We start from the raw sequence: 24619 nt of genomic DNA, 5'->3' as shown, positions 1-24619 counted from the left end.
CCAGAAGTACTTGTAACCAAGCCTAAGCCTGGCCACTACAACATCAGTCAGTACTTGTAATAGCGCACAAAATGCGTGCTAAAGGAATAACAGGAAAAGTCGGTCGATGGATCTATAATTTCCTCACTAACAGAACACAGAGAGTAGTCGTCAACAGAGTAAAGTCCGAGGCAGCTACGGTGAAAAGCTCTGTTCCACAAGGCACAGTACTCGCTCCCATCTTGTTCCTCATCCTCATATCCGACATAGACAAGGATGTCAGCCACAGCACCGTGTCTTCCTTTGCAGATGACACCCGAATCTGCATGACAGTGTCTTCCATTGCAGACACTGCAAAGCTCCAGGCGGACATCAACCAAATCTTTCAGTGGGCTGCAGAAAACAATATGAAGTTCAACGATGAGAAATTTCAATTACTCAGATATGGTAAACATGAGGAAATTAAATCTTCATCAGAGTACAAAACAAATTCTGGCCACAAAATAGAGCGAAACACCAACGTCAAAGACCTGGGAGTGATCATGTCGGAGGATCTCACCTTCAAGGACCATAACATTGTATCAATCGCATCTGCTAGAAAAATGGCAGGATGGATAATGAGAACCTTCAAAACTAGGGAGGCCAAGCCCATGATGACACTCTTCAGGTCACTTGTTCTATCTAGGCTGGAATATTGCTGCACACTAACAGCACCTTTCAAGGCAGGTGAAATTGCCGACCTAGAAAATGTAGAGAACTTTCACGGCGCGCATAACGAAGATAAAACACCTCAATTATTGGGAGCGCTTGAGGTTCCTGAACCTGTATTCCCTGGAACGCAGGCGGGAGAGATACATGATTATATGCACCTGGAAAATCCTAGAGGGACTAGTACCGAACTTGCACACGAAAATCACTCACTACGAAAGCAAAAGACTTGGCAGACGATGCACCATCCCCCCAATGAAAAGCAGGGGTGTCACTAGCACGTTAAGAGACCATACAATAAGTGTCAGGGGCCCGAGACTGTTCAACTGCCTCCCAGCACACATAAGGGGGATTACCAACAGACCCCTGGCAGTCTTCAAGCTGGCACTGGACAAGCACCTAAAGTCAGTTCCGGATCAGCCGGGCTGTGGCTCGTACGTTGGTTTGCGTGCAGCCAGCAGCAACAGCCTGGTTGATCAGGCTCTGATCCACCAGGAGGCCTGGTCAAAGACCGGGCCGCGGGGGCGTTGACCCCCGGAACTCTCTCCAGGTAAACTCCAGGTAAGCCTAAGCATGGCCACTACAACATCAGTCAGTACTTGTAACCAAGCCTAAGCCTGGCCACTACATCAGTCAGTACTTGTAACCAAGCCTAAGCCTGGCCACTACAACATCAGTCAGGCTGTCCACGTTGCAAGTTGCTCCATTGTATAAACCTTGGTAATAAATACCGACAAGTTGGTTTAGAAAGACACGTAAGCAAACACTATGACATATTTATTAGAAAACGTTTCGGTCCTGGGACCTTGATCAGAAGTGATCAAGGTCCAGGACCGAAACGTTTTCTAATAAATGTCATAGTGTTTGCTTACGTGTCTTTCTAAACCAAGTTGCTCCATAAACATACTTATCTACGTTCATGTTATCATAGTGGGTTATAGATCTTCTCAGGCTTCTAATTGCATTACTATAACAATCATTTTCACTATTTACTTCTCTCCTAATATTATTCCTAATGCTAGACACAGTTATACCAAAGTTATATTCTACATTCTCCTTCTGGGTACTCTTCTTGGCTAACATATCAACTTTATCATGAAGGAGTATTCCAATGTGTGATGGGATCCATAGCAATTGTACATTAATTCCTTTGTCCCTGATTTTTTAGTATCTATACCTGGCTTCTCCAATGAGTATGTTGTTGGAGTCATTATATGAGTCAAGAGCCTTCAATGATGACATAGAATCAATAATGATGAAAGAGTCAAGCTCCGGGTCATAGGTTAGCTTTAGCGCCATTAGGATTACAAACAATTCAGTTTGCTGTGTAGACGCCCAGTTGTTAATTCCTTTGGTGGAGATACTTCCCTTGCAATGTAGCCAATTTAACTTTTGACTGCCGTGAGCTTCCGTCCTCGGTTTATATTGTGAGACACTGCTTACAAGTCCGATAGGTGATCCCTACAGCAAAACAGTGTAGAAATTGCTGGCGTTTTGGCCATAAAACGAAATATTGCAGGTCCATGGCAAAATGCCCAATCTGTAGTGCAGACGACCATACCAATACATCTTGTAGTCTACCTCCCTTTTGCCTTAATTGTAATGAAGCTCACCCATCGTATTCTTGTCGTTGCCAAGTTTACTTAAATGAATGAGAAATCCGGTGTCTCGTAGACACAGAAGGCTTTATTTACGCCATGCAGTTTCTCTTCTACACCTCCAGGGAAGACTTCTGCGTATTTCTTATTGGAGTTACTAAAAGGCCTCCAACCTCTGGGGTCCCATCGCCCACAGTCTCTCGTGTGGTCACACCCTCCAGCCATCTCTGTATCTAACTCTTTTGCAGTCCTGGACTCCGAGGTCCTTACCTCGTCACCTCGCAAATCTCTATTCAAATTCAATTCAAATTCAAAGTTTATTCTCTATAAAGATTACAATGTTGAATTTACAGAATTTGGTTGTTGTGTGGTTTACATGTAGTTAAATAATGATTACAGAGTGTACCACTAGAACGCCTAGCATGGCTAGGCATTTCGGGCAGACTTAGTTTAATTCTTTATTTTAAAATATTACAAATTATGAGGTAAGTTGGTATTATGGCTAAGTGACTAAATACTAGTTTGTGAGTTTAGCAATGTGAATGCTTTTGTTTTGGCACAGTGCATAGTATCAGTATTGGAGTATCATAGGATTCATTATTTTAAGATTGAGATTAATATTTCTGTTTATGGTCAAATGGGTGAGTGAGTGTAAGTGTGAACCACCAGGTGGTATTCGTGTAGTTAGTTAGTGTCAAAAGCTTTTCTTAGATCAATAAAAATTCCTAGTGGATATTCCGTATTTTCCAATGCTGTGTAAAGCAGATCTAGCATTTTTATGATTGCATCATTAGTGCTTTTATTTTTCCTGAATCCAAATTGGCAGGGGTTGAGTATGTTTTGAGCCGTTATAAATGAATATAGTCTCCTGTGCACGAGTTTCTCAAAGATTTTGGATAGCAATGGTAAGTTTGATATTGGCCTATAGTTGTTTAAGTCTGTAGGGTCACCACCTTTATGTATTGGTGTAACCCTTGCCATCTTGAGTAGTTTCGGGAAGGTGCTAGTTTCTAGTGACTTGTTAAAAAGTAATGAAATAGCATGCGAAAGGATATGGGCCGCTCGCTTGTACAGTAATGGTGGGACATTAGACAGATTCCCTGAGTTGTTTTTAAGTGACTTTATAATCTCGGTGACTTCCGAGGGCTCAGTTGGTGCAAGATAGAAGGAATTTGGGAAATTCCCATCTAGGTAGTCCCCGGCATGGGCATTGGTATGTGGGATTTTATTGGCGAGATTAGATCCTATGGTTGAGAAGAAGTCGTTTATCTTGTTAGCTGTGTCAGTGGGATGTAGTGGTGTTTCATTAGGTTTAGTTAGGACAATATTCTTGGTTTTTTTCAGTTTGTGGGTCCCTAGAATCTGAGAGAGTGTTTTCCAGGTCTTTTTTATATCTCCTCTAGTGTCTGTGAATCTACTGGAGTAGTATAGTTGTTTGGCTTTCTTTATTACTTTGGTGAGAACTGATGAATAGTGTTTAGGAATATCTTTGTGTATTAAGCCCTGTCTATATTGCTTTTCATATTGGTGTTTCTTGTCAATGGATTTCAGAATGGTGCTGGTTAGCCATGGGCAACCAAGCCGTTTGTTTGTGATCTGTTTCGTTTTTATAGGACAATGTTTGTTGCATAGTCTAAGTAATTTGTTAAGAAAAATGTCTGTCCAGTCATCAATACCATTGGCCTTGGAGAATTCTGTAGGCCAGTCAACAATCTCTAGGTCAGCTGTGAACTTCCTTATTGAGGCCTCGTCATAGAGTCTAAATGAGACTTTGTTGTATTCAAGTGGTGGTTTATTAATGTTTGTCAGGAGGAAGGTAGGGTTGTGGTCTGTAGTGCTATCTGTGATTATCCCTGATTTAAGAGGGGCTAGTATATTGGTCCATATGTGGTCTATTATGGTTGCACTTGTCTCAGTGAGCCTGGTTGGTTTAGTTATTGTTGGTATGAGAAGTGTGTTGTTCATATTGTTGATGAAATCAGTTACAGGCTGATCATCTAGTAAGCCAAGGTTGATGTTGAAGTCTCCAGCTAAGAGAAGGTGGTGCTTATTCATTTGTCTGTTTGTTATTAGTGACTTTAATTTCTCACTGAAATTTGGGATGTTTGTGTGAGGTATCCGGTAAATGGAACCGATTGTTATAGGTGTCTTAAGGTTTTTTACAGTAAAATTAGCAAAAATGTATTCCCCATATTCATCACTAAAGCAAGTGGTGCTAATACAAGATAATTGGTTAGAGTAATAGATTGCAATACCACCCCCAACTTGGTTTGGTCTGCAGTTGTGAATTGTTGTGTATCCTGGTAGAGGGTAGATATCTATTGTGTCCTGCTTAAGCCAGGTCTCAGTAAGAATAATGCAGGAGAAGGGTGTCTTTAGTGATTCAAGGAGTGCCAGGAGGTCATCATAGTGTTTGCTTAAGGACCTGATGTTGTAGTTAAGTACTGATAGACTTTTAGCATTGTTTAGGATAGTGCTGGCTTGTGATGCTGTGTAATAAAGGCAGTTACTTTCCAATAGGTTTTGATTGGGTGTCAGATTATGGAGGTTTAGATCAGGGTCAACGTGATCAATCATCTTCTAGGTTTAAATTATGGTTATTCATATCCTGAGTTGTGTGTTGAGTTATGTCGCACAACAGCTCCTCCCCTTCGCCTCTCTACTTCTCCAGAGTCCAAAATATCCACAAAGTGTAAATCTCCTTTAGTCTCCTTCACTTATCTTTCCTGGGATTTCTTTTTCTTTCCAGTCTCTGTACCTAGTTCTTCACCTCTTACTAGTTCTCTTACGAGTGTTGAGGTTAATTCTCCCCCTCGTACAGTCCCCTCCTCTCCTGTCCCAACATGCTTCTTCCCAAGTTAATTCTAACCTTTCGTCCCCACTTCTTTGGTAATTTCCATCGTTGCCCCGATCTTAACTCACCCTCACCCGTCTATCTCCGATGTCGAAGAATTGAGACACTTATGCAACAAATGAGAATCTTTACTGAGGAAACGTTTCGCCACACAGTGGCTTCACTGTGGCGCCACTGTGTGGCGAAATGTTTCCTAATAAAGATTATCATATGTTGCATAAGTGTCTCAATTCTTCAGCTTGTCGGTTGTCAAAACCATTCATTATATCTCCGATGTCGTCCCACGTACAACTTCCCTGGCCTCTGAATATACTGAGGAGACTAAACCATTGATGGATACTGATCCACCTTCCGTCACTCCTCTTTACTCTTCTACTCCAATCCTTCACTGCTTACTTGTTTTCTACTGCCTCCACACGGGGACTTTACTAACCCTTTTAGTCCGTCAATATCTACTGCTTCATATTTCCTGCATCCTTCTCTTTGCAAATCATGTCTTATTTACAGTGGAATATCCGAGGCCTCGGAAGTAATCGGGGTGAACTTCAGGTGTTGCTCTCCCAGTTTCCCCCTATTTGTGTTTGTTAATAATAACCCAAATTATGCTCTGCTGTTATCCATCTCGGGTTGTTTTATTTCATATATCGGATCCTTTTCCCGATGACACCTTTAATGAAAGTGCACTTTTTGCACTCACCAGTATACCATACCATCAGACCTTTGTTCATACTTCGCTGCACTACACTGCAGTGCACATCTACTTGAGTAAGTGGTATACGGTCACGTTCTTTGTATCTCTCTCTCCTTCTCGAGTTGAGTTTCTGGTTTCTTCATTACCGTCACCACTTCTGTTATTAGACGATTTTAATGCTCACCATTTCCTCTGAGGGATCTCACTGTGACTCTTGCGGCATTGTTAGAGGCTCTTCTCACTTCTCTCCCCCCCCCCTCCAAATTTTAAATACGCGTGCTCCCATCCATTCTGACCCTCATACTCAATCTCTCTCTCACATCGATCTCACAGTTTGCTCTTCATCAACTGCACTAGACTTTACCTGGTCTATACTACCAGACTTACATGACAGCAATCATTTTCCAATCCTCATTACTTTCCATTTGTATTCTCCACCTCCTCGAAGTCCACACTGGCAATTTGATCCAGCGAATTGGGACCTGTACTCGCGTGAGACTACTTTTAGTGAGGACCTTTCTTCATCCTCTGTTGATGAGCTGTTACACTTGTTCTCGACTATAGTTTTACCGCAGCTTCACATTCTATACCCCCAAACCTCGGACAAGCATTCTCGGATATGCGTGCCTTGGCGGTCTCCTGCATATGCTCGTGCGGTACATTTGAAATATGCTGCATGGGGCAGATATCATTACAGTAGGACCACAGAGCGACTCCTTGTATTGTCCGTGAAGCTAAACGCACTTTGGCTTCCTCTATGAGTGCAGTCTGGAAAAAAGTACAGAAACTGAGTGGCAAATATTCTCCAGACTTGGGTCCCATTCTTCGGGTTGCTGGTGTCACTATAGCTAACCCTCTTGAAGTTGCCACCGATATTCGTTATCATCTTGTCCGTTTCTCTCTGGGTCTTCCTCATCCTCACATCTGACATAGACAGAGATGTAAGCCACAGCTCAGTGTCTTCCTTTGTAGATGACACCCTAATTTACATGACAGTGTCCTCCATTGAAGACACCGCTAGACTCCAGGCGGACATCAATCAAATCTTTAAATGGGCCGCAGAAAACATGAAGTTCGACGATGAGAAATTTCAATTACTCCGATATGGAAAATGTGAAGAAATTAAAACTATATCGGATACCTGGAGTTTACCTGGAGAGAGTTCCGGGGGTCAACGCCCCCGCGGCCCGGTCTGTGACCAGGCCTCCTGGTGGATCAGAGCCTGATCAACCAGGCTGTTGCTGCTGGCTGCATGCAAACAAACGCACGAGCCACAGCCCGGCTGGCCAGGAACCGACTTTAGGTGCTTGTCCAGTGCCAGCTTGAAGACTGCCAGGGGTCTATTGGTAATCCCCCTTATGTATGCTGGGAGGCAGTTGAACAGTCTCGGGCCCCTGACACTTATTGTATGGTCTCTTAACGTGCTAGTGACACCCCTGCTTTTCATTGGGGTGATGTTGCATCGTCTGCCAAGTCTTTTGCTTTCGTAGTGAGTTATTTTCGTGTGCACTTTCGGTACTAGTCCCTCTAGGATTTTCCAGGTGTATATAATCATGTATCTCTCCCTCCTGCGTTCCAGGGAATACAGGTTCAGGAACCTCAAACGCTCCCAGTAATTGAGGTGTTTTATCTCCGTTATGCGCGCCGTGAAGGTTCTCTGTACATTTTCGAGGTCAGCAATTTCACCTGCCTTGAAAAGTGCTGTTAGTGTGCAGCAATATTCCAGCCTAGATAGAACAAGTGACCTGAAGAGTGTCATCATAGGCTTGGCCTCCCTAGTTTTGAAGGTTCTCATTATCCATCGTGTCATTTTTCTAGCAGATGCGATTGATACAATGTTATGGTCCTTGAAGGTGAGATCCTCTGACATGATCACTCCCAGGTCTTTGACGTTAGTGTTTCGCTCTATTTTGTGGCCATAATTTGTTTTGTACTCTGATGAAGATTTAATTTCCTCGTGTTTACCATATCTGAGTAATTGAAATTTCTCATCGTTGAACTTCATATTGTTTTCTGCAGCCCACTGAAAGATTCGGTTGATGTCCGCCTGGAGCCTTGCAGTGTCTGCAATGGAAGACACTGTCATGCAGATTCGGGTGTCATCTGCAAAGGAAGACAGGGTGCTGTGGCTGACATCCTTGTCTATGTCGGATATGAGGATGAGGAACAAGATGGGAGCGAGTACTGTGCCTTGTGGAACAGAGCTTTTCACCGTAGCTGCCTCGGACTTTACTCTGTTGACGACTACTCTCTGCTCTCTAACTACTACTACTCTCTAACCACACAATAGAACGAGAAACAAATGTAAAAGACCTGGGAGTGATCATGTCAAAGGATCTCACCTTCAAAGACCATAACATTGTAACAACCGCATCTGCTAGAAAAATGACAGGAAGGATAATAAGAACCTTCAAAACAAGGTATGCCAAGTCATGATGGCACTCTTCAGGTCACTTGTTCTATCTAGGCTGGAATATTGCTGCACACTAACAGCACCTTTCAAGGCAGGTGAAATTGCTGACCTAGAAAATGTACAGAGAACCTTCACGGCGCGCATAACGGAGATAAAACACCTAAAATACTGGGAGAGCTTTAAGTTCCTTAACCTGTACTCCCTGGAACGCAGGCGGGAGAGATACGTGATTATATACACCTGGAAAATCCTAGAGGGACTAGTACCGAACTTACACACGAAAATCACTCCCTGTGAAAGCAAGAGACTTGGCAGACGATACAACATCCCCGCAATGAAAAGCAGGGGTGTCACTAGTACGATAAGAGACAACACAATAAGTGTCAGAGGCCCAAGACTGTTCAACTGCCTTCCAGTATATATAAGGAGGATTATCAATAGATCCCTGGCTGTCTTTAAGAAGGCGCTGGGCAGGTTCCTAAAGTCAGTGCCTCACCAGCCGGGCTGTGGCTCGTAGGTCGGATTGTGTTTACCTGGAGTTTACCTGGAGAGAGTTTCGGGGGCCAACGCCCCCGCGGCCCGGTCTGTGACCAGGCCTCCTGGTGGATCAGCGCCTGATCAACCAGGCTGTTGCTGCTGGCTGCACGCAAACCAACGTACGTGCCACAGCCCGGCTGATCAGGAACTGACTTTAGGTGCTTGTCCAGTGCCAGCTTGAAGACTGCCAGGGGTCTGTTGGTAATCCCCCTTATGTGTGCTGGGAGGCAGTTGAACAGTCTCGGGCCCCTGACACTTATTGTATGGTCTCTTAACGTGCTAGTGACACCCCTGCTTTTCATTGGGGGGATGGTGCATCGTCTGCCAAGTCTTTTGCTTTCGTAGTGAGTGATTTTCGTGTGCAAGTTCGGTACTAGTCCCTCTAGGATTTTCCAGGTGTATATAATCATGTATCTCTCCCTCCTGCGTTCCAGGGAATACAGGTTTAGAAACCTCAAGCGCTCCCAGTAATTGAGGTGTTTTATTTCCGTTATGCGCGCCGTGAAAGTTCTCTGTACATTTTCTAGGTCGGCAATTTCACCTGCCTTGAAAGGTGCTGTTAGAGTGCAGCAATATTCCAGCCTAGATAGAACAAGTGACCTGAAGAGTGTCATCATGGGCTTGGCCTCCCTAGTTTTGAAGGTTCTCATTATCCATCCTGTCATTTTTCTAGCAGGGGTGGTAGTGCCGTGGCAGCAGGGGTGGTAGGGCCGTGGTGGCAGGGGTGGTAGGGCCGTGGTGGTAGGGGTGGTGGTGCCATTGTGGCAGGAGTGGTGGCAGGGGTGGTGGCAGGGGTGGTGGTAGGGGTGGTAGTGCCGTGGTGGTAGGGGTGGTGGCGATGTGGTGGCATGGGTGGTGATGGTGGCAGGGGCGGTGGTGCTGTGGTGGCAGGGGTGGTAGTGCCCTGGTGGTAGGGGTGGTTGTGCCGTGGTGACAGGTGTGGTAGTGCCTTTGTGGCAGGGGTGGTGGCAGGGGTGGCAGTGCCGTGGTGGGCGGGGTGGTAGTGCCGTGGTGGTAGGGGTGGTAGTGCCGTGGTGGTATGGGTGGAAGTACCTTGGGGGTAGGGGTGGTGGTGGTGGTGGTGATGGCAGTGGTGGCAGTGCCGTGGTGGTATGGGTGATTTTGGTGGCAGGGGTGGTAGTGCCGTGGTGGCAGGTGTGGTGGTAGTGCCGTGATGGCACGGGTGGTGGCAGAGGTGGTGGTAGTGCAGTGGTTTCAGAGGTGGTGGCAAGGGTGGTGGTACTGCCGTGGTGGCTGGGGTGGTGGTGGTGCCGTGGTGGCAGGGGTGGTGGTGGTGGTGGCAGGGGTGATGGTGGCAGGGGTGGTTGTGGCAGTGGTGGTGGCAGGGGCGGTGGTGGCTGGGGAGGTGGTGGCAGGGGTGGTGGTGGTGGCAGGGGTGGAGGTGGCAGGGGTGGTGTTGCCGTGGTGGCTGAGGTGGTGGTGCCATGGTGGCAGGGGTGGTGGTGGTGGCAGGGGTGGTGGTGTTGGCAGGGGTGGTGGTAGTGGCAGTGGTGGTGGTGGCAAGGGTGACAGTGCCGTGGTGGCAGAGGTGGTGGTGGTGGCAGGGGGGGGTGCCGTGGAGGCAGGGGTGGTACCCTGGTGGCAGGGGTGGTGCAGTGGCGGCAGGGGTGTACCCTGGTGGCAGGGGTGGTGCAGTGGTTGCAGGGGTGGAGGTGGTTGTGGTGGCAGGGGTGGTGCTGTGGTGGTAGGGGTGGTGCAGTGGTGGCAGGGGTGGTACCCTGGTGGCATGGGTGGTGGTGGTGGTGGTGGTGGTGGTGGTGGTAGTGGCAGGGGTGGTGCAGTGGTTGCAGGGGTGGTGGTGGTGGTGTCAGGGGTGGTGCCGTGGTGGCAGAGGTGGTGGTGCCATGGTGGCAGGGTGGTGGTGGTGACAGGGGTGGTGGTGTTGGCAAGGGTGGTGGTGATGGCAGTGGTGGTGGTGGCAGGGGTGGTGGTGCCGTGGAGGCAGGGGTGGTGGTGGTGGCAAGGGTGGTGGTGGTGGCAGGGGTGGTGGTGGTGGAAGAGGTGGTGGTGGTTGCAGGCATGGTGCCGTGGAGGCAGGGGTGGAACCCTGGTGGTAGGGGTGGAGCAGTGGCGGCAGGGGTGTGCCCTGGTGGCAGGGGTGGCGCAGTGGTTTCAGACATAGCCCCACTCCACAAAGGGGGCAGTAAAGTAACAGCAAAGAACTACAGACCAATAGCACTAACATCCCATTTCATAAAAATCTTTGAAAGGGTCCTAAGAAGCAAGAACACCACCCATCTAGAAACCCATCAGTTACACAACCCAGGGCAACATGGGTTTAGAACAGGTCGCTCCTGTCTGTCTCAACTATTGGATCACTACGACAAGGTCCTAAATGCACTAGAAGACAAAAAGAATGTAATATATACAGACTTTGCAAAAGCCTTCGACAAGTGTGACCATGGCGTAATAGCGCACAAAATGCGTGCTAAAGGAATAACAGGAAAAGTCGGTCGATGGATCTATAATTTCCTCACTAACAGAACACAGAGAGTAGTCGTCAACAGAGTAAAGTCCGAGGCAGCTACGGTGAAAAGCTCTGTTCCACAAGGCACAGTACTCGCTCCCATCTTGTTCCTCATCCTCATATCCGACATAGACAAGGATGTCAGCCACAGCACCATGTCTTCCTTTGCAGATGACACCCGAATCTGCATGACAGTGTCTTCCATTGCAGACACTGCAAGGCTCCAGGCGGACATCAACCAAATCTTTCAGTGGGCTGCAGAAAACAATATGAAGTTCAACGATGAGAAATTTCAATTACTCAGATATGGTAAACACGAGGAAATTAAATCTTCATCAGAGTACAAAACAAATTCTGGCCACAAAATAGAGCGAAACACCAACGTCAAAGACCTGGGAGTGATCATGTTGGAGGATCTCACCTTCAAGGACCATAACATTGTATCAATCGCATCTGCTAGAAAAATGACAGGATGGATAATGAGAACCTTCAAATCTAGGGAGGCCAAGCCTATGATGACACTCTTCAGGTCACTTGTTCTATCTAGGCTGGAATATTGCTGCACACTAACAGCACCTTTCAAGGCAGGTGAAATTGCTGACCTAGAAAATGTACAGAGAACCTTCACGACGCGCATAACGGAGATAAAACACCTCAATTACTGGGAGCGCTTGAGGTTCCTAAACCTGTATTCCCTGGAACGCAGGCGGGAGAGATACATGATTATATACACCTGGAAAATCCTAGAGGGACTAGTACCGAACTTGCACACGAAAATCACTCACTACGAAAGCAAAAGACTTGGCAGATGATGCACCATCCCCCCAATGAAAAGCAGGGGTGTCACTAGCACGTTAAGAGACCATACAATAAGTGTCAGGGGCCCGAGACTGTTCAACTGCCTCCCAGCATTCATAAGGGGGATTACCAACAGACCCCTGGCAGTCTTCAAGCTGGCACTGGACAAGCACCTAAAGTCGGTTCCTGACCAGCCGGGCTGTGGTTCGTACGTTGGTTTGCGTGCAGCCAGCAGCAACAGCCTGGTTGATCAGGCTCTGATCCACCAGGAGCCCTGGTCACAGACCGGGCCGCGGGGGCGTTGACCCCCGGAACTCTCTCCAGGTAAACTCCAGGTGGCAGGGGCGGTGGTGGTGGTGGCAGGGGTGGTGCTGTGGTGGTAGGGGTGGTGCAGTTGTGGCAGGGGTGGTGCCCTGGTGGCAGGGGTGGTGGTGGTGGCAGGGGTGGTGCAATGGTTGCAGGGGTGGTGGTGGCAGGGGTGGTGGTGGTGGCAGGGGTGGTGGTGGAAGGGGTGGTGGTGGCAGGGGTTGTGGTGGTGGCAGGGATGGTGGTGGTGGCAGGGGTGGTGGTGGCAAGGGTGGTGGTGGTGGTGGGAGGGGTGGTGGCGGCAGGGGTGGTGGTGGCAGGGGTGGTGCCATGGTGGCAGGGGTGGTGGTAGCAGGGGTGGTGCCATGGTGGCAGGGGTAGTGGTGGCAGGGGTGCCGTCGTGGTGGCAGGGGTGTTGGTGGTGGCAGGGGTGGTTGTGGTGGTGGTGGTGGCAGGGGTGGTGGCAGCGGTAGTGGTGGCAGTGGTGGTGGCAGGGGTGTTGGCAGTGATAGTGGTGGCAGTGGTGGTGGTGGCAGGGGTGGTGGCAGTGGTGGTGGTGGCAGGGGTGGTGGCAATGGTAGTGGTGGCAGTGGTGATGGTGGCAGGGGTGGTGGCAGTGGTAGTGGTGGCAGGTGTGGTGGCAGTGGTAGTGGTGGCAGTGGTCGTGGTGACAGGGGTGGTGGCAGTGGTAGTGGTGGCAGGGGTGGTGGCAGTGGTAGTGGTGGCCGGGGTGGTGGCAGTGGTGGTGGCAGGGGTGGTGGCAGTGGTAGTGGTGGCAGGGGTGGTGGTGGCTGGAGTGGTGGCAGTGGTAGTGGTGGCAGTGGGAGTGGTGGCAGTGGTAGTGGTGGCAGGGATGGTGGTAGTGGTGGCAGTGGTAGTGGTAGTGGTGGCCGGGGTGGTGGCAGTGGTGGTGGTGGCAGTGGTGGTGGCAGGGGTGGTGGTGGCAGTGGTGGTGGCAGGGGTGGTGGCAGGGGTGTTGGCAGTGGTAGTGGTGGCAGTGGTGGTGGTGGCAGGGGTGGTGGCAGTGGTGGTGGTGGCAGGGGTGGTGGCAATGGTAGTGGTGGCAGTGGTGATGGTGGCAGGGGTGGTGGCAGTGGTAGTGGTGGCAGGTGTGGTGGTAGTGGTAGTGGTGGCAGTGGTGGTGGTGGCAGGGGTGGTGGCAGTGGTAGTGGTGGCAGGGGTGGTGGCAGTGGTAGTGGTGGCAGGGGTGGTGGCAGTGGTAGTGGTGGCCAGGGTGGTGGCAGTGGTGGTGGCAGGGGTGGTGGCAGTGGTAGTGGTGGCAGGGGTGGTGGTGGCTGGAGTGGTGGCAGTGGTAGTGGTGGCAGTGGGAGTGGTGGCAGTGGTAGTGGTGGCAGGGATGGTGGTAGTGGTGGCAGTGGTAGTGGTAGTGGTGGCCGGGGTGGTGGCAGTGGTGGTGGTGGCAGTGGTGGTGGCAGGGGTGGTGGTGACAGTGGTGGTGGTAGGGGTGGTGGCAGGGGTGTTGGCAGTGGTAGTGGTGGCAGTGGTGGTGGTGGCAGGGGTGGTGGCAGTGGTGGTGGTGGCAGGGGTGGTGGCAATGGTAGTGGTGGCAGTGGTGATGGTGGCAGGGGTGGTGGCAGTGGTAGTGGTGGCAGGTGTGGTGGCAGTGGTAGTGGTGGCAGTGGTGGTGGTGGCAGGGGTGGTGGCAGTGGTAGTGGTGGCAGGGGTGGTGGCAGTGGTAGTGGTGGCAGGGGTGGTGGCAGTGGTAGTGGTGGCCGGGGTGGTGGCAGGGGTGGTGGCAGTGGTAGTGGTGGCCGGGGTGGTGGCAGTGGTGGTGGCAGGCGTGGTGGCAGTGGTAGTGGTGGCAGGGGTGGTGGTGGCTGGAGTGGTGGCAGTGGGAGTGGTGGCAGTGGTAGTGGTGGCAGGGATGGTGGTAGTGGTGGCAGTGGTAGTGGTAGTGGTGGCCGGGGTGGTGGCAGTGGTGGTGGTGGCAGCGGTGGTGGCAGTGGTGGTGGTGGCAGCGGTGGTGGCAGTGGTGGTGGTGGCAGTGGTGGTGGCAGTGGTGGTGGTGGCAGTGGTGGTGGCAGTGGTGGTGGTGGCAGTGGTGGTGGCAGTGGTGGTGGTGGCAGCAGTGGTGGCAGCAGTGGTGGTGGCAGTGGTGGTGGTGGTGGCAGGGGTGGTGGTGGCAGGGGTGGTGGTTGTGGCAGGGGTGGTAGTGGCAGGGGTGGTGGTGGTGGCAGGGGGACACAGTCACCTGGTAGGTGCCTCAACACACACAGTGGTAGTGGTGGCATGGGTGGTGGCAAGAGTGGTGGCAGGGGTGGTGGCAGGGGTGGTGGTGGTGGCAGGGGTGGTGGCAGGGGTGGTGGTGGTGGCAGGGGTGGTGGCAGGGGTGTTGGTGGTAGTGGTGGTGGCAGGGGTGGTGGTGGTGGCAGGGGGACACAGTCACCTGGTAGCTGCCTCAACACACACAGTGGTAGTGGTGGCAGGGGTGGTGGCAAGAGTGGTGGCAGGGGTGGTGGTGGTGGCAGGGGTGGTGGTGGTGGCAGGGGTGTTGGTGGCAGTTTACCTGGAGTTACCTGGAGAGAGTTTCGGGGGTCAACGCCCCCGCGGCCCGGTTTGTGACCAGGCCTCCTGGTGGATCAGCGCCTGATCAACCAGGCTGTTGCTGCTGGCTGCACGCAAACCAACGTACGAGCCACAGCCCGGTGGCAGGGGTGGTGGCAGGGGTGGTGGTGGTGGCAGGGGTGTTGGTGGCAGTGGTGGTGGCAGGGGTGGTGATGGTGGCAGGGGGACACAGTCACCTGGTAGCTGCCTCAACACACACAGTGGTAGTGGTGGCAGGGGTGGTGGTGGTGGCAGGGGGGGGGGGGGGGTGACAGGGGGGGGTGGTTGCAGGGGTGGTGGTGGTGGCAGGGGTGGTGGTGGCAGGGGTGGTGATGGTGGCAGGGGGACACAGTCACCTGGTAGCTGCCTCAACACACACAGTGGTAGTTTACCTGGAGTTTACCTGGAGAGAGTTCCGGGGGTCAACGCCCCCGCGGCCCGGTCTGTGACCAGGCCTCCTGGTGGATCAGAGCCTGATCAACCAGGCTGTTGCTGCTGGCTGCACGCAAACCAACGTACGAGCCACAGCCCGGCTGATCCGGAACTGACTTTAGGTGCTTGTCCAGTGCCAGCTTGAAGACTGCCAGGGGTCTGTTGGTAATCCCCCTTATGTGTGCTGGGAGGCAGTTGAACAGTCTCGCGCCCCTGACACTTATTGTATGGTCTCTTAACGTGCTAGTGACACCCCTGCTTTTCATTGGGGGGATGGTGCATCGTCTGCCAAGTCTTTTGCTTTCGTAGTAAGTGATTTTCGTGTGCAAGATCGGTACTAGTCCCTCTAGGATTTTCCAGGTGTATATAATCATGTATCTCTCCCTCCTGCGTTCCAGGGAATACAGGTTTAGGAACCTCAAGCGCTCCCAATAATTGAGGTGTTTTATCTCCGTTATGCGCGCCGTGAAAGTTCTCTGTACATTTTCTAGGTCGGCAATTTCACCTGCCTTGAAAGGTGCTGTTAGTGTGCAGCAATATTCCAGCCTAGATAGAACAAGTGACCTGAAGAGTGTCATCATGGGCTTGGCCTCCCTAGTTTTGAAGGTTCTCATTATCCATCCTGTCATTTTTCTAGCAGATGCGATTGATACAATGTTATGGTCCTTGAAGGTGAGATCCTCCGACATGATCACTCCCAGGTCTTTGACGTTGGTGTCATACCTTAGTGGTGGCAGGGGTGGTGGTGGTGGCAGGGGTGGTGGTGGTGGCAGGGGAGGTGGTGGTGGCAGGGAGGGGTGGTGGTGGCAGGGGTGGTGGTGGCAGGGTTGGTGGTGGTGGTAGTAGTGGTGGTGGTGGCAGGGGTGGTGGTGGTGGCAGGGGGACACAGTCACCTGGTAGCTGCCTCAACACACACAGTGGTAGTGGTGGCAGGGGTGGTGGTGGTTGCAGGGGTGGTGGTGGTGGCAGGGGTGGTAGTGGTGGCAGGGGTGGTGGTGGTGGCAGGGGGACACAGTCACCTGGTAGCTGCCTCAACACACACAGTGGTAGTGGTGGTAGGAGTGGTGGTGGTGGCAGGGGCGGTGGTGGCAGGGGCGGTGGTGGCAGGGGCGGTGGTGGCAGGGGTGGTGGTGATGGCAGGGGTGGTGGTGGTGTCAGGAGTGGTGGTGGCAGGGGTGGTGGTGGTGGCAGGGGCGATGGTGATGGTAAGAGTGGTGGTAGTGGCAGGGGTGATGGTGGTGGCAGAGGTGGTGGTGGTGGTGATGGCAAAGGTGGTGGTGGTGGCAGGAGTGGTGGTGGTGGCAAGGGTGGTGGTGGTGGCAGGGGTGGTGGTGGCAGGGGTGGTGGTGGTGGCAGGGGTGGTGGTGGTGGCAGGGGGGGTGGTGGTGGCAGGGGTGGTGGTGGCAGGGGTGGTGGTGGCAGGGGTGGTGGTGGTGGCAGGGGTGGTGGTGGCAGGGGGGGTGGTGGTGGCAGGGGTGGTGGTGGTGGCAGGGGTGGTGGTGGCAGGGGTTGTTGTGGTGGCAGGGGTGGTGGTGGTGGCAGGGGTGGTGGGGGCAGGGGTGGTGGTGGTGGCAGGGGTGGTGGTGATGGCAGAGGTAAGGGTGGTGGTGGCAGGGGTGGTGGTGGCAGGGGTGGTGGTGGCAGGGGTGGTGGTGGTGGCAGGGGTGGTGGTGGCAGGGGGGGTGGTGGTGGCAGGGGTGGTGGTGATGGCAGAGGTAAGGGTGGTGGTGGCAGGGGGGGTGGTGGTGGCAGGGGTGGTGGTGGTGGCAGGGGTGGTGGTGGTGGTGGCAGGGGGGGTGGTGGTGGCAGGGGTGGTGGTGGTGGCAGGGGTGGTGGTTGTGGTGGCAGGGGTGGTGGTGGTGGCAGGGGTGGTGGTGGCAGGGGGGGTGGTGGTGGCAGGGTTGGTGGTGGCAGGGGGGGTGGTGGTGGCAGGGGGGGTGGTGGTGGCAGGGGGGGTGGTGGTGGCAGGGGGGGTGGTGGTGGCAGGGGTGGTGGTGGCAGGGGGGGAGGTGGTGGCAGCGGGGGTGGTGGTGGCAGGGGTGGTGGTGGTGGCAGGGGTGGTGGTGGCAGGGGGGGGGTGGTGGCAGGGGTGGTGGTGGTGGCAGGGGGACAGTCACCTGGTAGCTGCCTCAACACACACACACTTGCTGCTCCTCGCTCCTCCTCCACATAATGGTAATTAACAATGTATTTAACACTTGTCTTGGCATTAATCACAATTAACCAACAAGTATAATCATCAGTGATCCCAACCACCTCTATAATATACTTTGTTATCTTGTATTATATTATTTATTGATGTATTAATGCAGCCGGTTGACTACAGCTGTAGTTGGTGCCACCCACTACCAAACACCTTTATTTTTCCTCTTATTTTAAGCTCCAGCGTCGCCTTTATTGCTGTATTTTACTATGTCATGTGAGGTAATTGGTGGTGTATTAATGTATTATTGTCATACAGCAGTAAAATACAGTAGGTTAATATTGGAGATGTTAATATGGCAGCAGTGAGGCTCCATCGATCACATTCCTTCAGTAAAAATAATTGTATTAATATTTATTTTTATCTCTACATTCCTGTGTGTTCATGGCAACTATATATAATTAACTTATTCCAAGATAATTATCAATACCCTTAATTACGTGCACGTTAACTTAATTTTGGAATTATTCCTCTTGTTTTTATTGATTGGTATTTTTCATTTGCCGTATTTTCTTTATTTTATGAGAAAATTATTACTAGCACAGAGACTTCAGCAAGTGGCATGTTGCTGTAGTTGGACGCTTGATCCAAGGAATTGGAGCCAACTCACTTTTTTTTCATATCCTGATTTCTCTCTTATTTTATTACCCCATCCACTGGATGGGTCATCCCCCCCATATTACCCCATCCACTGGATGGGTCATCCCCCCCATATTACCCCATCCACTGGATGGGTCACCCCCCCCATATTACCCCATCCACTGGATGGGTCACCCCCCCATATTACCCCATCCACTGGATGGGTCATCCCCCCATATTACCCCATCCACTGGATGGGTCATCCCCCAATATTACCCCATCCACTGGATGGGTCATCCCCCCATATTACCCCATCCACTGGATGGGTCATCCCCCCATATTACCCCATCCACTGGATGGGTCATCCCCCCCATATTACCCCATCCACTGGATGGGTCATCCCCCCCATATTACCCCATCCACTGGATGGGTCATCCCCCCATATTACCCCATCCACTGGATGGGTCATCCCGCCATATTACCCCATCCACTGGATGGGTCATCCCCCCATATTACCCCATCCACTGGATGGGTCATCCCCCCATATTACCCCATCCACTGGATGGGTCATCCCCCCCATATTACCCCATCCACTGGATGGGTCATCCCCCCATATTACCCCATCCACTGGATGGGTCATCCCCCCATATTACCCCATCCACTGGATGGGTCATCCCCCCATATTACCCCATCCACTGGATGGGTAATCCCCCATATTACCCCATCCACTGGATGGGTCATCCCCCCATATTACCCCCTCCACTGGATGGGTCATCCCCCCCTTATTACCCCCTCCACTGGATGGGTCATCCCCCCATATTACCCCATCCACTGGATGGGTCATCCCCCCATATTACCCCATCCACTGGATGGGTCATCCCCCCCATATTACCCCATTCACTGGATGGGTCATCCCCCCATATTACCCCATCCACTGGATGCGTCATCCCCCCCATATTACTAATAATATTACTCGACTATTTTATTACATGCCCACCCGAGAATAATGCAAGGAAGATGAGCAATGTTTCTTTTAAGGTCAGTGGGCCTGACCCCCAGAGCAGTGACTACTAGGGCCGACTGTGTTTGAACCAAAAGTGTTGATCTTTTATCTATGTTTTTTGTAAATTATCTGGCCATTTATGTTGAACGAGCGCTCATCGTGGAGGTGAGGTCCTCGTGTAACTTGGGTCATACCTTAGACTGTTGTTAATTTCCACCGACTGGTCCAACACTGATGTTATTTTACTATTTTCAGTACATAAACGTGTGTACATTATCGAATAAGTATCGGTTAGGTTACATTGTTTTGGTTATGTTACACTAGGTTAGGTTACATGAAGGTTAGGCTAGGTATCGTTTAATTAAGGTTAGGCTAGAGTAATTTAGGTAACAGCCTGAAAATGCTATTGATCTGTGTTTACATTTGCCTGAGCAGCGAGACACTCCTCAGTTTGTTGTATGACCTAAATAAATGTACTCATTTTTATTACATCTCTTGAAATCTTAAAATCTCCTAAAATAATAGTAAGCACAAGAAATGATTATCCATGGTACACATGAATTATATGCATTAAAAAGTGTAAGAAAATACATTCTTCAAGTAATTGTCAGTGACTATTAGTAAGTTTATTTAAGTACAGGTAAGTACAATTATCATACATAAGAACATGTAAATTACCTAGGATAGCTCTATAATTTATTCACAAAAGTGCCAAGTATTGGGTTGGTCTTGTTGTGGACATGTTTCAAATTGTTCATTTGAAACTTGACCTAAAACCTAGCATAATTTTGCTCCATCAATGGTAGATATGGGAATGGCATGGCGTTATGTTCCCTGTGTTTGGCCGAGCGTGTTACATGATTGGATGCTACAGTAATTGTTCACTGGTTCTAACATAGCACTCGTGCAAAAATAAGCGCATAAAATGACCATCTTTGCCGTACTTTTATTTGAAAATAATGTGTAAGTTCTCACAGGGACCTGATCTCAGTTGCATAAATTTGAGCTTTTCAGTATGAGGAACCTTTGTAGCAAATGCCTTATTGTAAAATAAGTTTGTAGTAATAGTAGTGGTATTATTATATTTAGTAGTACTGGTAGTACAGTGGAACCCCCGAGTTTCAGCTGTAATCCGTTCCAGGAGCTAGGCCAAAGTCGAAATGGCCTAAAGTCGAAGAAATATTTCCCATAAGAAATAATGTAAATCCAATTAATCCGTTCCAGACCCACAAAATTAATCACAAAAAAATAATTTTTTGAAGAATAACTATAGTTTTACATACACAAAACAATTATAAATACATATACAGTGGACCCTCGGTTATCGGCCGTAATCCATTCTAGAAGGTCGGCCAAAAACTGAAATAATATTTCCCATAAGAATTAATGTAAATACAATTAATCCGTTCCAGACAAAAATATTCACAAAAAAAATAATTTTTTTTAACTATTATATAAATATTACATACCTTTATCGACAGCTAATGCTGGCTTCTGGAAGAAAGGGAGGAGGAAAGAGGGAGGAGTTAGTGTTTGGAAGGGAAATCCCTCTCCCTAAAGACTTTAGGTAGCAAAGCTTTCTCTGGGGTTACTTCCCTCCTTTGTCTTTTAATGCCACTAGGACCAGCTTGAGAGTCACTGGACCCCTGTCTCATAAAATAACTGTCCAGAGAGGTCTGTTTCTGGCATTTCTTTAAGATTTCCCTGAAGTGGGACACAACACTGTCATTGTACATGTTGCCAATACGGCCTGCAACAGCTTTGTTAAGGTGAAGTTCATCCATAAATGTTTGAACTTCAGTCCACTTTGCACAAATGTCCTTAATCTTTGAAGAAGGCACCTTCCTCCATCTCTCTTCCTCCTCCTCTGCAGCAGTTTTCTGAGCTGTGATCTGTTGCTGTTGCAGATGAAGCTCTTGTAGCTCTTCAGTGGTTAGCTCTTCCCTGTGGTCCTCCACCAACTCTTCCACATCCTCACCACCCCCCTCCAACCCCAGGGACATCCCCAATGCCACAGTAGTTTCCACAACTGGCATAGGTTCCTTAGGGTCAGCCACAAACCCTTCAAAATCCCTCTCTTGTACACAATCTGGCCACAAATTTCTCCAAGCAGAGTTCAAAGTCCTGGAAGTCACTCCCTCCCAAGACTTACCTATAAGGTTTATGCAATGGAGGATATTAAAGTGATCTTTCCAGAACTCTCTTAGGGTCAGTTCAGTGTCTGAGGTCACTTCAAAGCACTTCTGAAACACTGCTTTGGTGTACAGTTTTTTGAAGCTTGAAATGACCTGCTGGTCCATGGGCTGGAGGAGAGGAGTCGTATTAGGAGGCAAGAACTTCACCGTGATGAAACTAAACTCCTCCACTATTTGCTCTTCCAAGTCTGGAGGATGAGCAGGAGCATTGTCCATTACCAGGAGGCACTTGAGTGGCAATTTATTTTCCAGGAGGTATTTCTTCACACTGGGGCCAAACACTTCATTAAACCAGTCTAGGAAAATTCCCCTTGTGACCCATGCCTTACTGTTAGCCTTCCACATCACACACAAGTTACTCTTGGCAACACTGTATTTCTTGAACACACTGGGATTTTCAGAGTGATACACCAGTAAAGGCTTCACTTTAAAATCCCCACTAGCATTACTAGAAAACATGAGAGTAAGCCTGTCTTTCATAGGCTTGTGTCCTGGGAGTGCCTCTTCCTCCTGCGTGATGTAGGTTCTCTTTAGCATTTTCTTCCAGAAGAGGCCTGTTTCATCACAAACACTTGCTGGGGTTTGAATTCTCCAGTGTCTACGCACTCCTTAAACTCCTGTACAACTTATCAGCTGCTTTTTTGTCAGAACTGGCAGCCTCACCATGCCTTATCACACTGTGAATGCCACTACGCTTCTTAAATCTCTCAAACCAACCTTTGCTGGCCTTAAAATCACAAGCATCACCACTTGTTGCAGGCATGTTCTTTACGAGATCGTCATGCAACTGCCTTGCCTTTTCACATATTATCGACTGCGTAACACTGTCTCTTGCTAACTGTTTTTCGGTAATCCACACCAACAATAACCTCTCCACTTCGAGGATTTGTGATCTCCTTTTTGTCAGCATATCTACCCCTTTTGCAACAACAGCACTTTATTTCCTTTCCTTTTGCCACGATCGAAGTGATGGTTGAATGGGGCTTGCCGTACAACCTGGCAAGCTCTGTAACACGCACTCCACTCTCATATTTTTCAATGATTTCCTTCTTGAATTCGATCGTGTTCCTCACTTTCTTTACCAAAGGGCTTGCACTAGCTTTCCTTGGGCTCATGGTGACTTATTTAGCAGTTGTAATCACAAAAACAATGGATTATTACATATGAACCCGCGGGGTGGTCATGTGTTGGTAAACAATGGCACACTGAGCGTGAATGGCGTGGGAGACTGGCTTTGTGTGCGCGGTGACGGGTGGACGGGTACCGGATGGTCGCCGAAACATGAGTTTTTTCACGAAACTCGAGGCCAAATTTTTCCAAAAAAAAACTCGCCGAAGGTCGAATTTCACGAAAGTCGAGGCTGCCAAAACTCGAGGGTCCACTGTACTACCTTGGGGGACCCCACATGCTATTGGCTGGGGTTCTTCTTCTGTGTTGTCGATCTTGACAATTTGTTTCCTGTTGCTCAAGTAGGACTTAAACCAGTCTACAGAACCTATGGCAATAGCTTGTAGTTTCTTACATAATATATTGTGGTAGACCATGTCGAGGCCTATTACCTTTACCTTTATACCTTTGAGGAGTTTCAAGAGTTTCTCTACTCTGAGCCCGGCCATGGGCCAGGCTCGTCTGGTGCTTGCCTGGTCAACCAGGCTGTAGCTGCTGGAGGCCCACTGCACCACATACCCATCACAGCCTGGTTGATCTGGCACCTGGTGAAGATACTTGTCAAGTTTCCTCTTGAAGGTTTCTACACTTGTTCCTGCCGTGTTTCTGATATCTTCTGGTGAGATGTTGAATAGTTTGGGACTGTGGATGTTTTGCAAGTCTAAGGTTACCATGCCTATGATATTCCCTAGTGACATTTCAGTTCTCAGGCAATCTATCTGTTTAATGAGGGAGGTGTTGGCTGAATAAAGTCTCAGAGAAGAGTAGAAAAAATAAAAAAAGTTAAACACTAAACCCATGTGAGTCATTCAGTGCAAGACGTGGTGGAGGCATGATCCTCTATCCTCTTGGATCCTCCGTCTGTCGAGCTGCCGCAAAAAGTGGGGAAACCTTCAGAGCGAGAGGAGGAAATAGATACAAACACAGGCAGAAATGCATTAGGTGGAGGTATGAAAGCTTGTGATCTAATGTAAAGATTTGAAGCTTGCTGAAAAGTCAAAATTTTACACTCAAAATATAAATATGTAAATGTATTCGTGGTATTCATAGCATATGTAGATTGAGCAACAAATACACAAGTAAGAAAACAATGACTGCAATATGTCTGGAAATGTGGCCCCAAAAATGATAAGGAAACATTAAAATTTGTACAAATATCATTAGTGGTGTGAGAATGGGCTTACCTCTCATCTGTAAATAATAACAATAATAAACAATTTCCTCGCCCAGCTGCCGGTGAGGGTGGACGTTTTTGCTACTCCTCTCTGACAGGCGCAAGTGCTAGCCAGGCTGTCACAATGGTGGTTGGGGTGAGACGCAGAATTAACACTGTCGGCATAGAATTACTGAGAGGTACAATTAATCAAGATTCGGCGTTGACGTTGTTGCCTCTGATTATTCGAGAGACATATGGAATCGAGGATTGCGACCTTTACGGTGTAGCCTTAAATGGAAACTACCGAATGTTCGTGAAACTGCTGTCATCACACGTGTATGAGGATCTACTTGCTCAATATCAGGATGTTGTTATCGAGGTTAACGAGGGCATCCTGGTAAAGATGGTCGATGTTTCGAGTCAATTTACGTATGTAAAGTTACGTAATGTGCCTTTCGAGGCAAATGAAGCTGACCTACGTAGTGTGTTCGGGAAGTTTGGAACTGTACACGTAGCTCAACCAGGCAAGTGGACGGCAGGGGCTTATGTGGGTTATCCGGAAGGTAGTTTTAACCTAAAGATGACTCTGAGGCAACCTATACCTTCGTATGTGTTCTTAGATGAATTTAGGACACAAATACTCGTAACTTACGCTGGCCAACGTAGAACTTGTAGACTGTGTGATGGTTATGATCACATAGCGGCTGAATGTGTGCGGCGGAGGACTGGCCAGGGAATACCAAGAAGTGACATTACGAGGCGAGGACCTACAGTGACAGATCAGAACCGCCAGGATGGACGTAGGCGTGGTCGGTTGTGGAGTGAGGAAGTGGAGGAAATGCAACGTGAGGTGGAGCATGAGGGTGCAGTGCAGCAATTGAGTGCGTCTGATGAGGATGTGATTCACGAGGCGGACAAGGACGTACCAAATGACGTTGAAATTGACG

The 24619-nt window shown here is 49.6% G+C and overlaps 1 protein-coding gene across 1 annotated transcript in view; it reads left to right on the top strand.

Moving 5' to 3' along the window:
* Positions 1-17455: 17455 nt before the first annotated feature.
* Mdh1 (malate dehydrogenase 1) overlaps positions 17456-24619 on the top strand; it is a 98358-nt gene continuing 91194 nt past the window's right edge. Inside the window, exon 1 of the mRNA XM_070089204.1 lies at positions 17456-17544. Coding sequence (XP_069945305.1) covers positions 17542-17544 — 3 coding nt within the window. The 5' untranslated portion in view covers positions 17456-17541. The remainder of the gene's footprint in view (positions 17545-24619) is intronic.

Source organism: Cherax quadricarinatus, chromosome 2, assembly GCF_038502225.1.
Source record: "Cherax quadricarinatus isolate ZL_2023a chromosome 2, ASM3850222v1, whole genome shotgun sequence".
In the NCBI taxonomy this organism is placed as follows: domain Eukaryota; kingdom Metazoa; phylum Arthropoda; class Malacostraca; order Decapoda; family Parastacidae; genus Cherax; species Cherax quadricarinatus.
The sequence above is the reverse complement of the archived record's forward strand: the minus strand, read 5'-3'. Positions and strand labels throughout refer to the sequence as shown.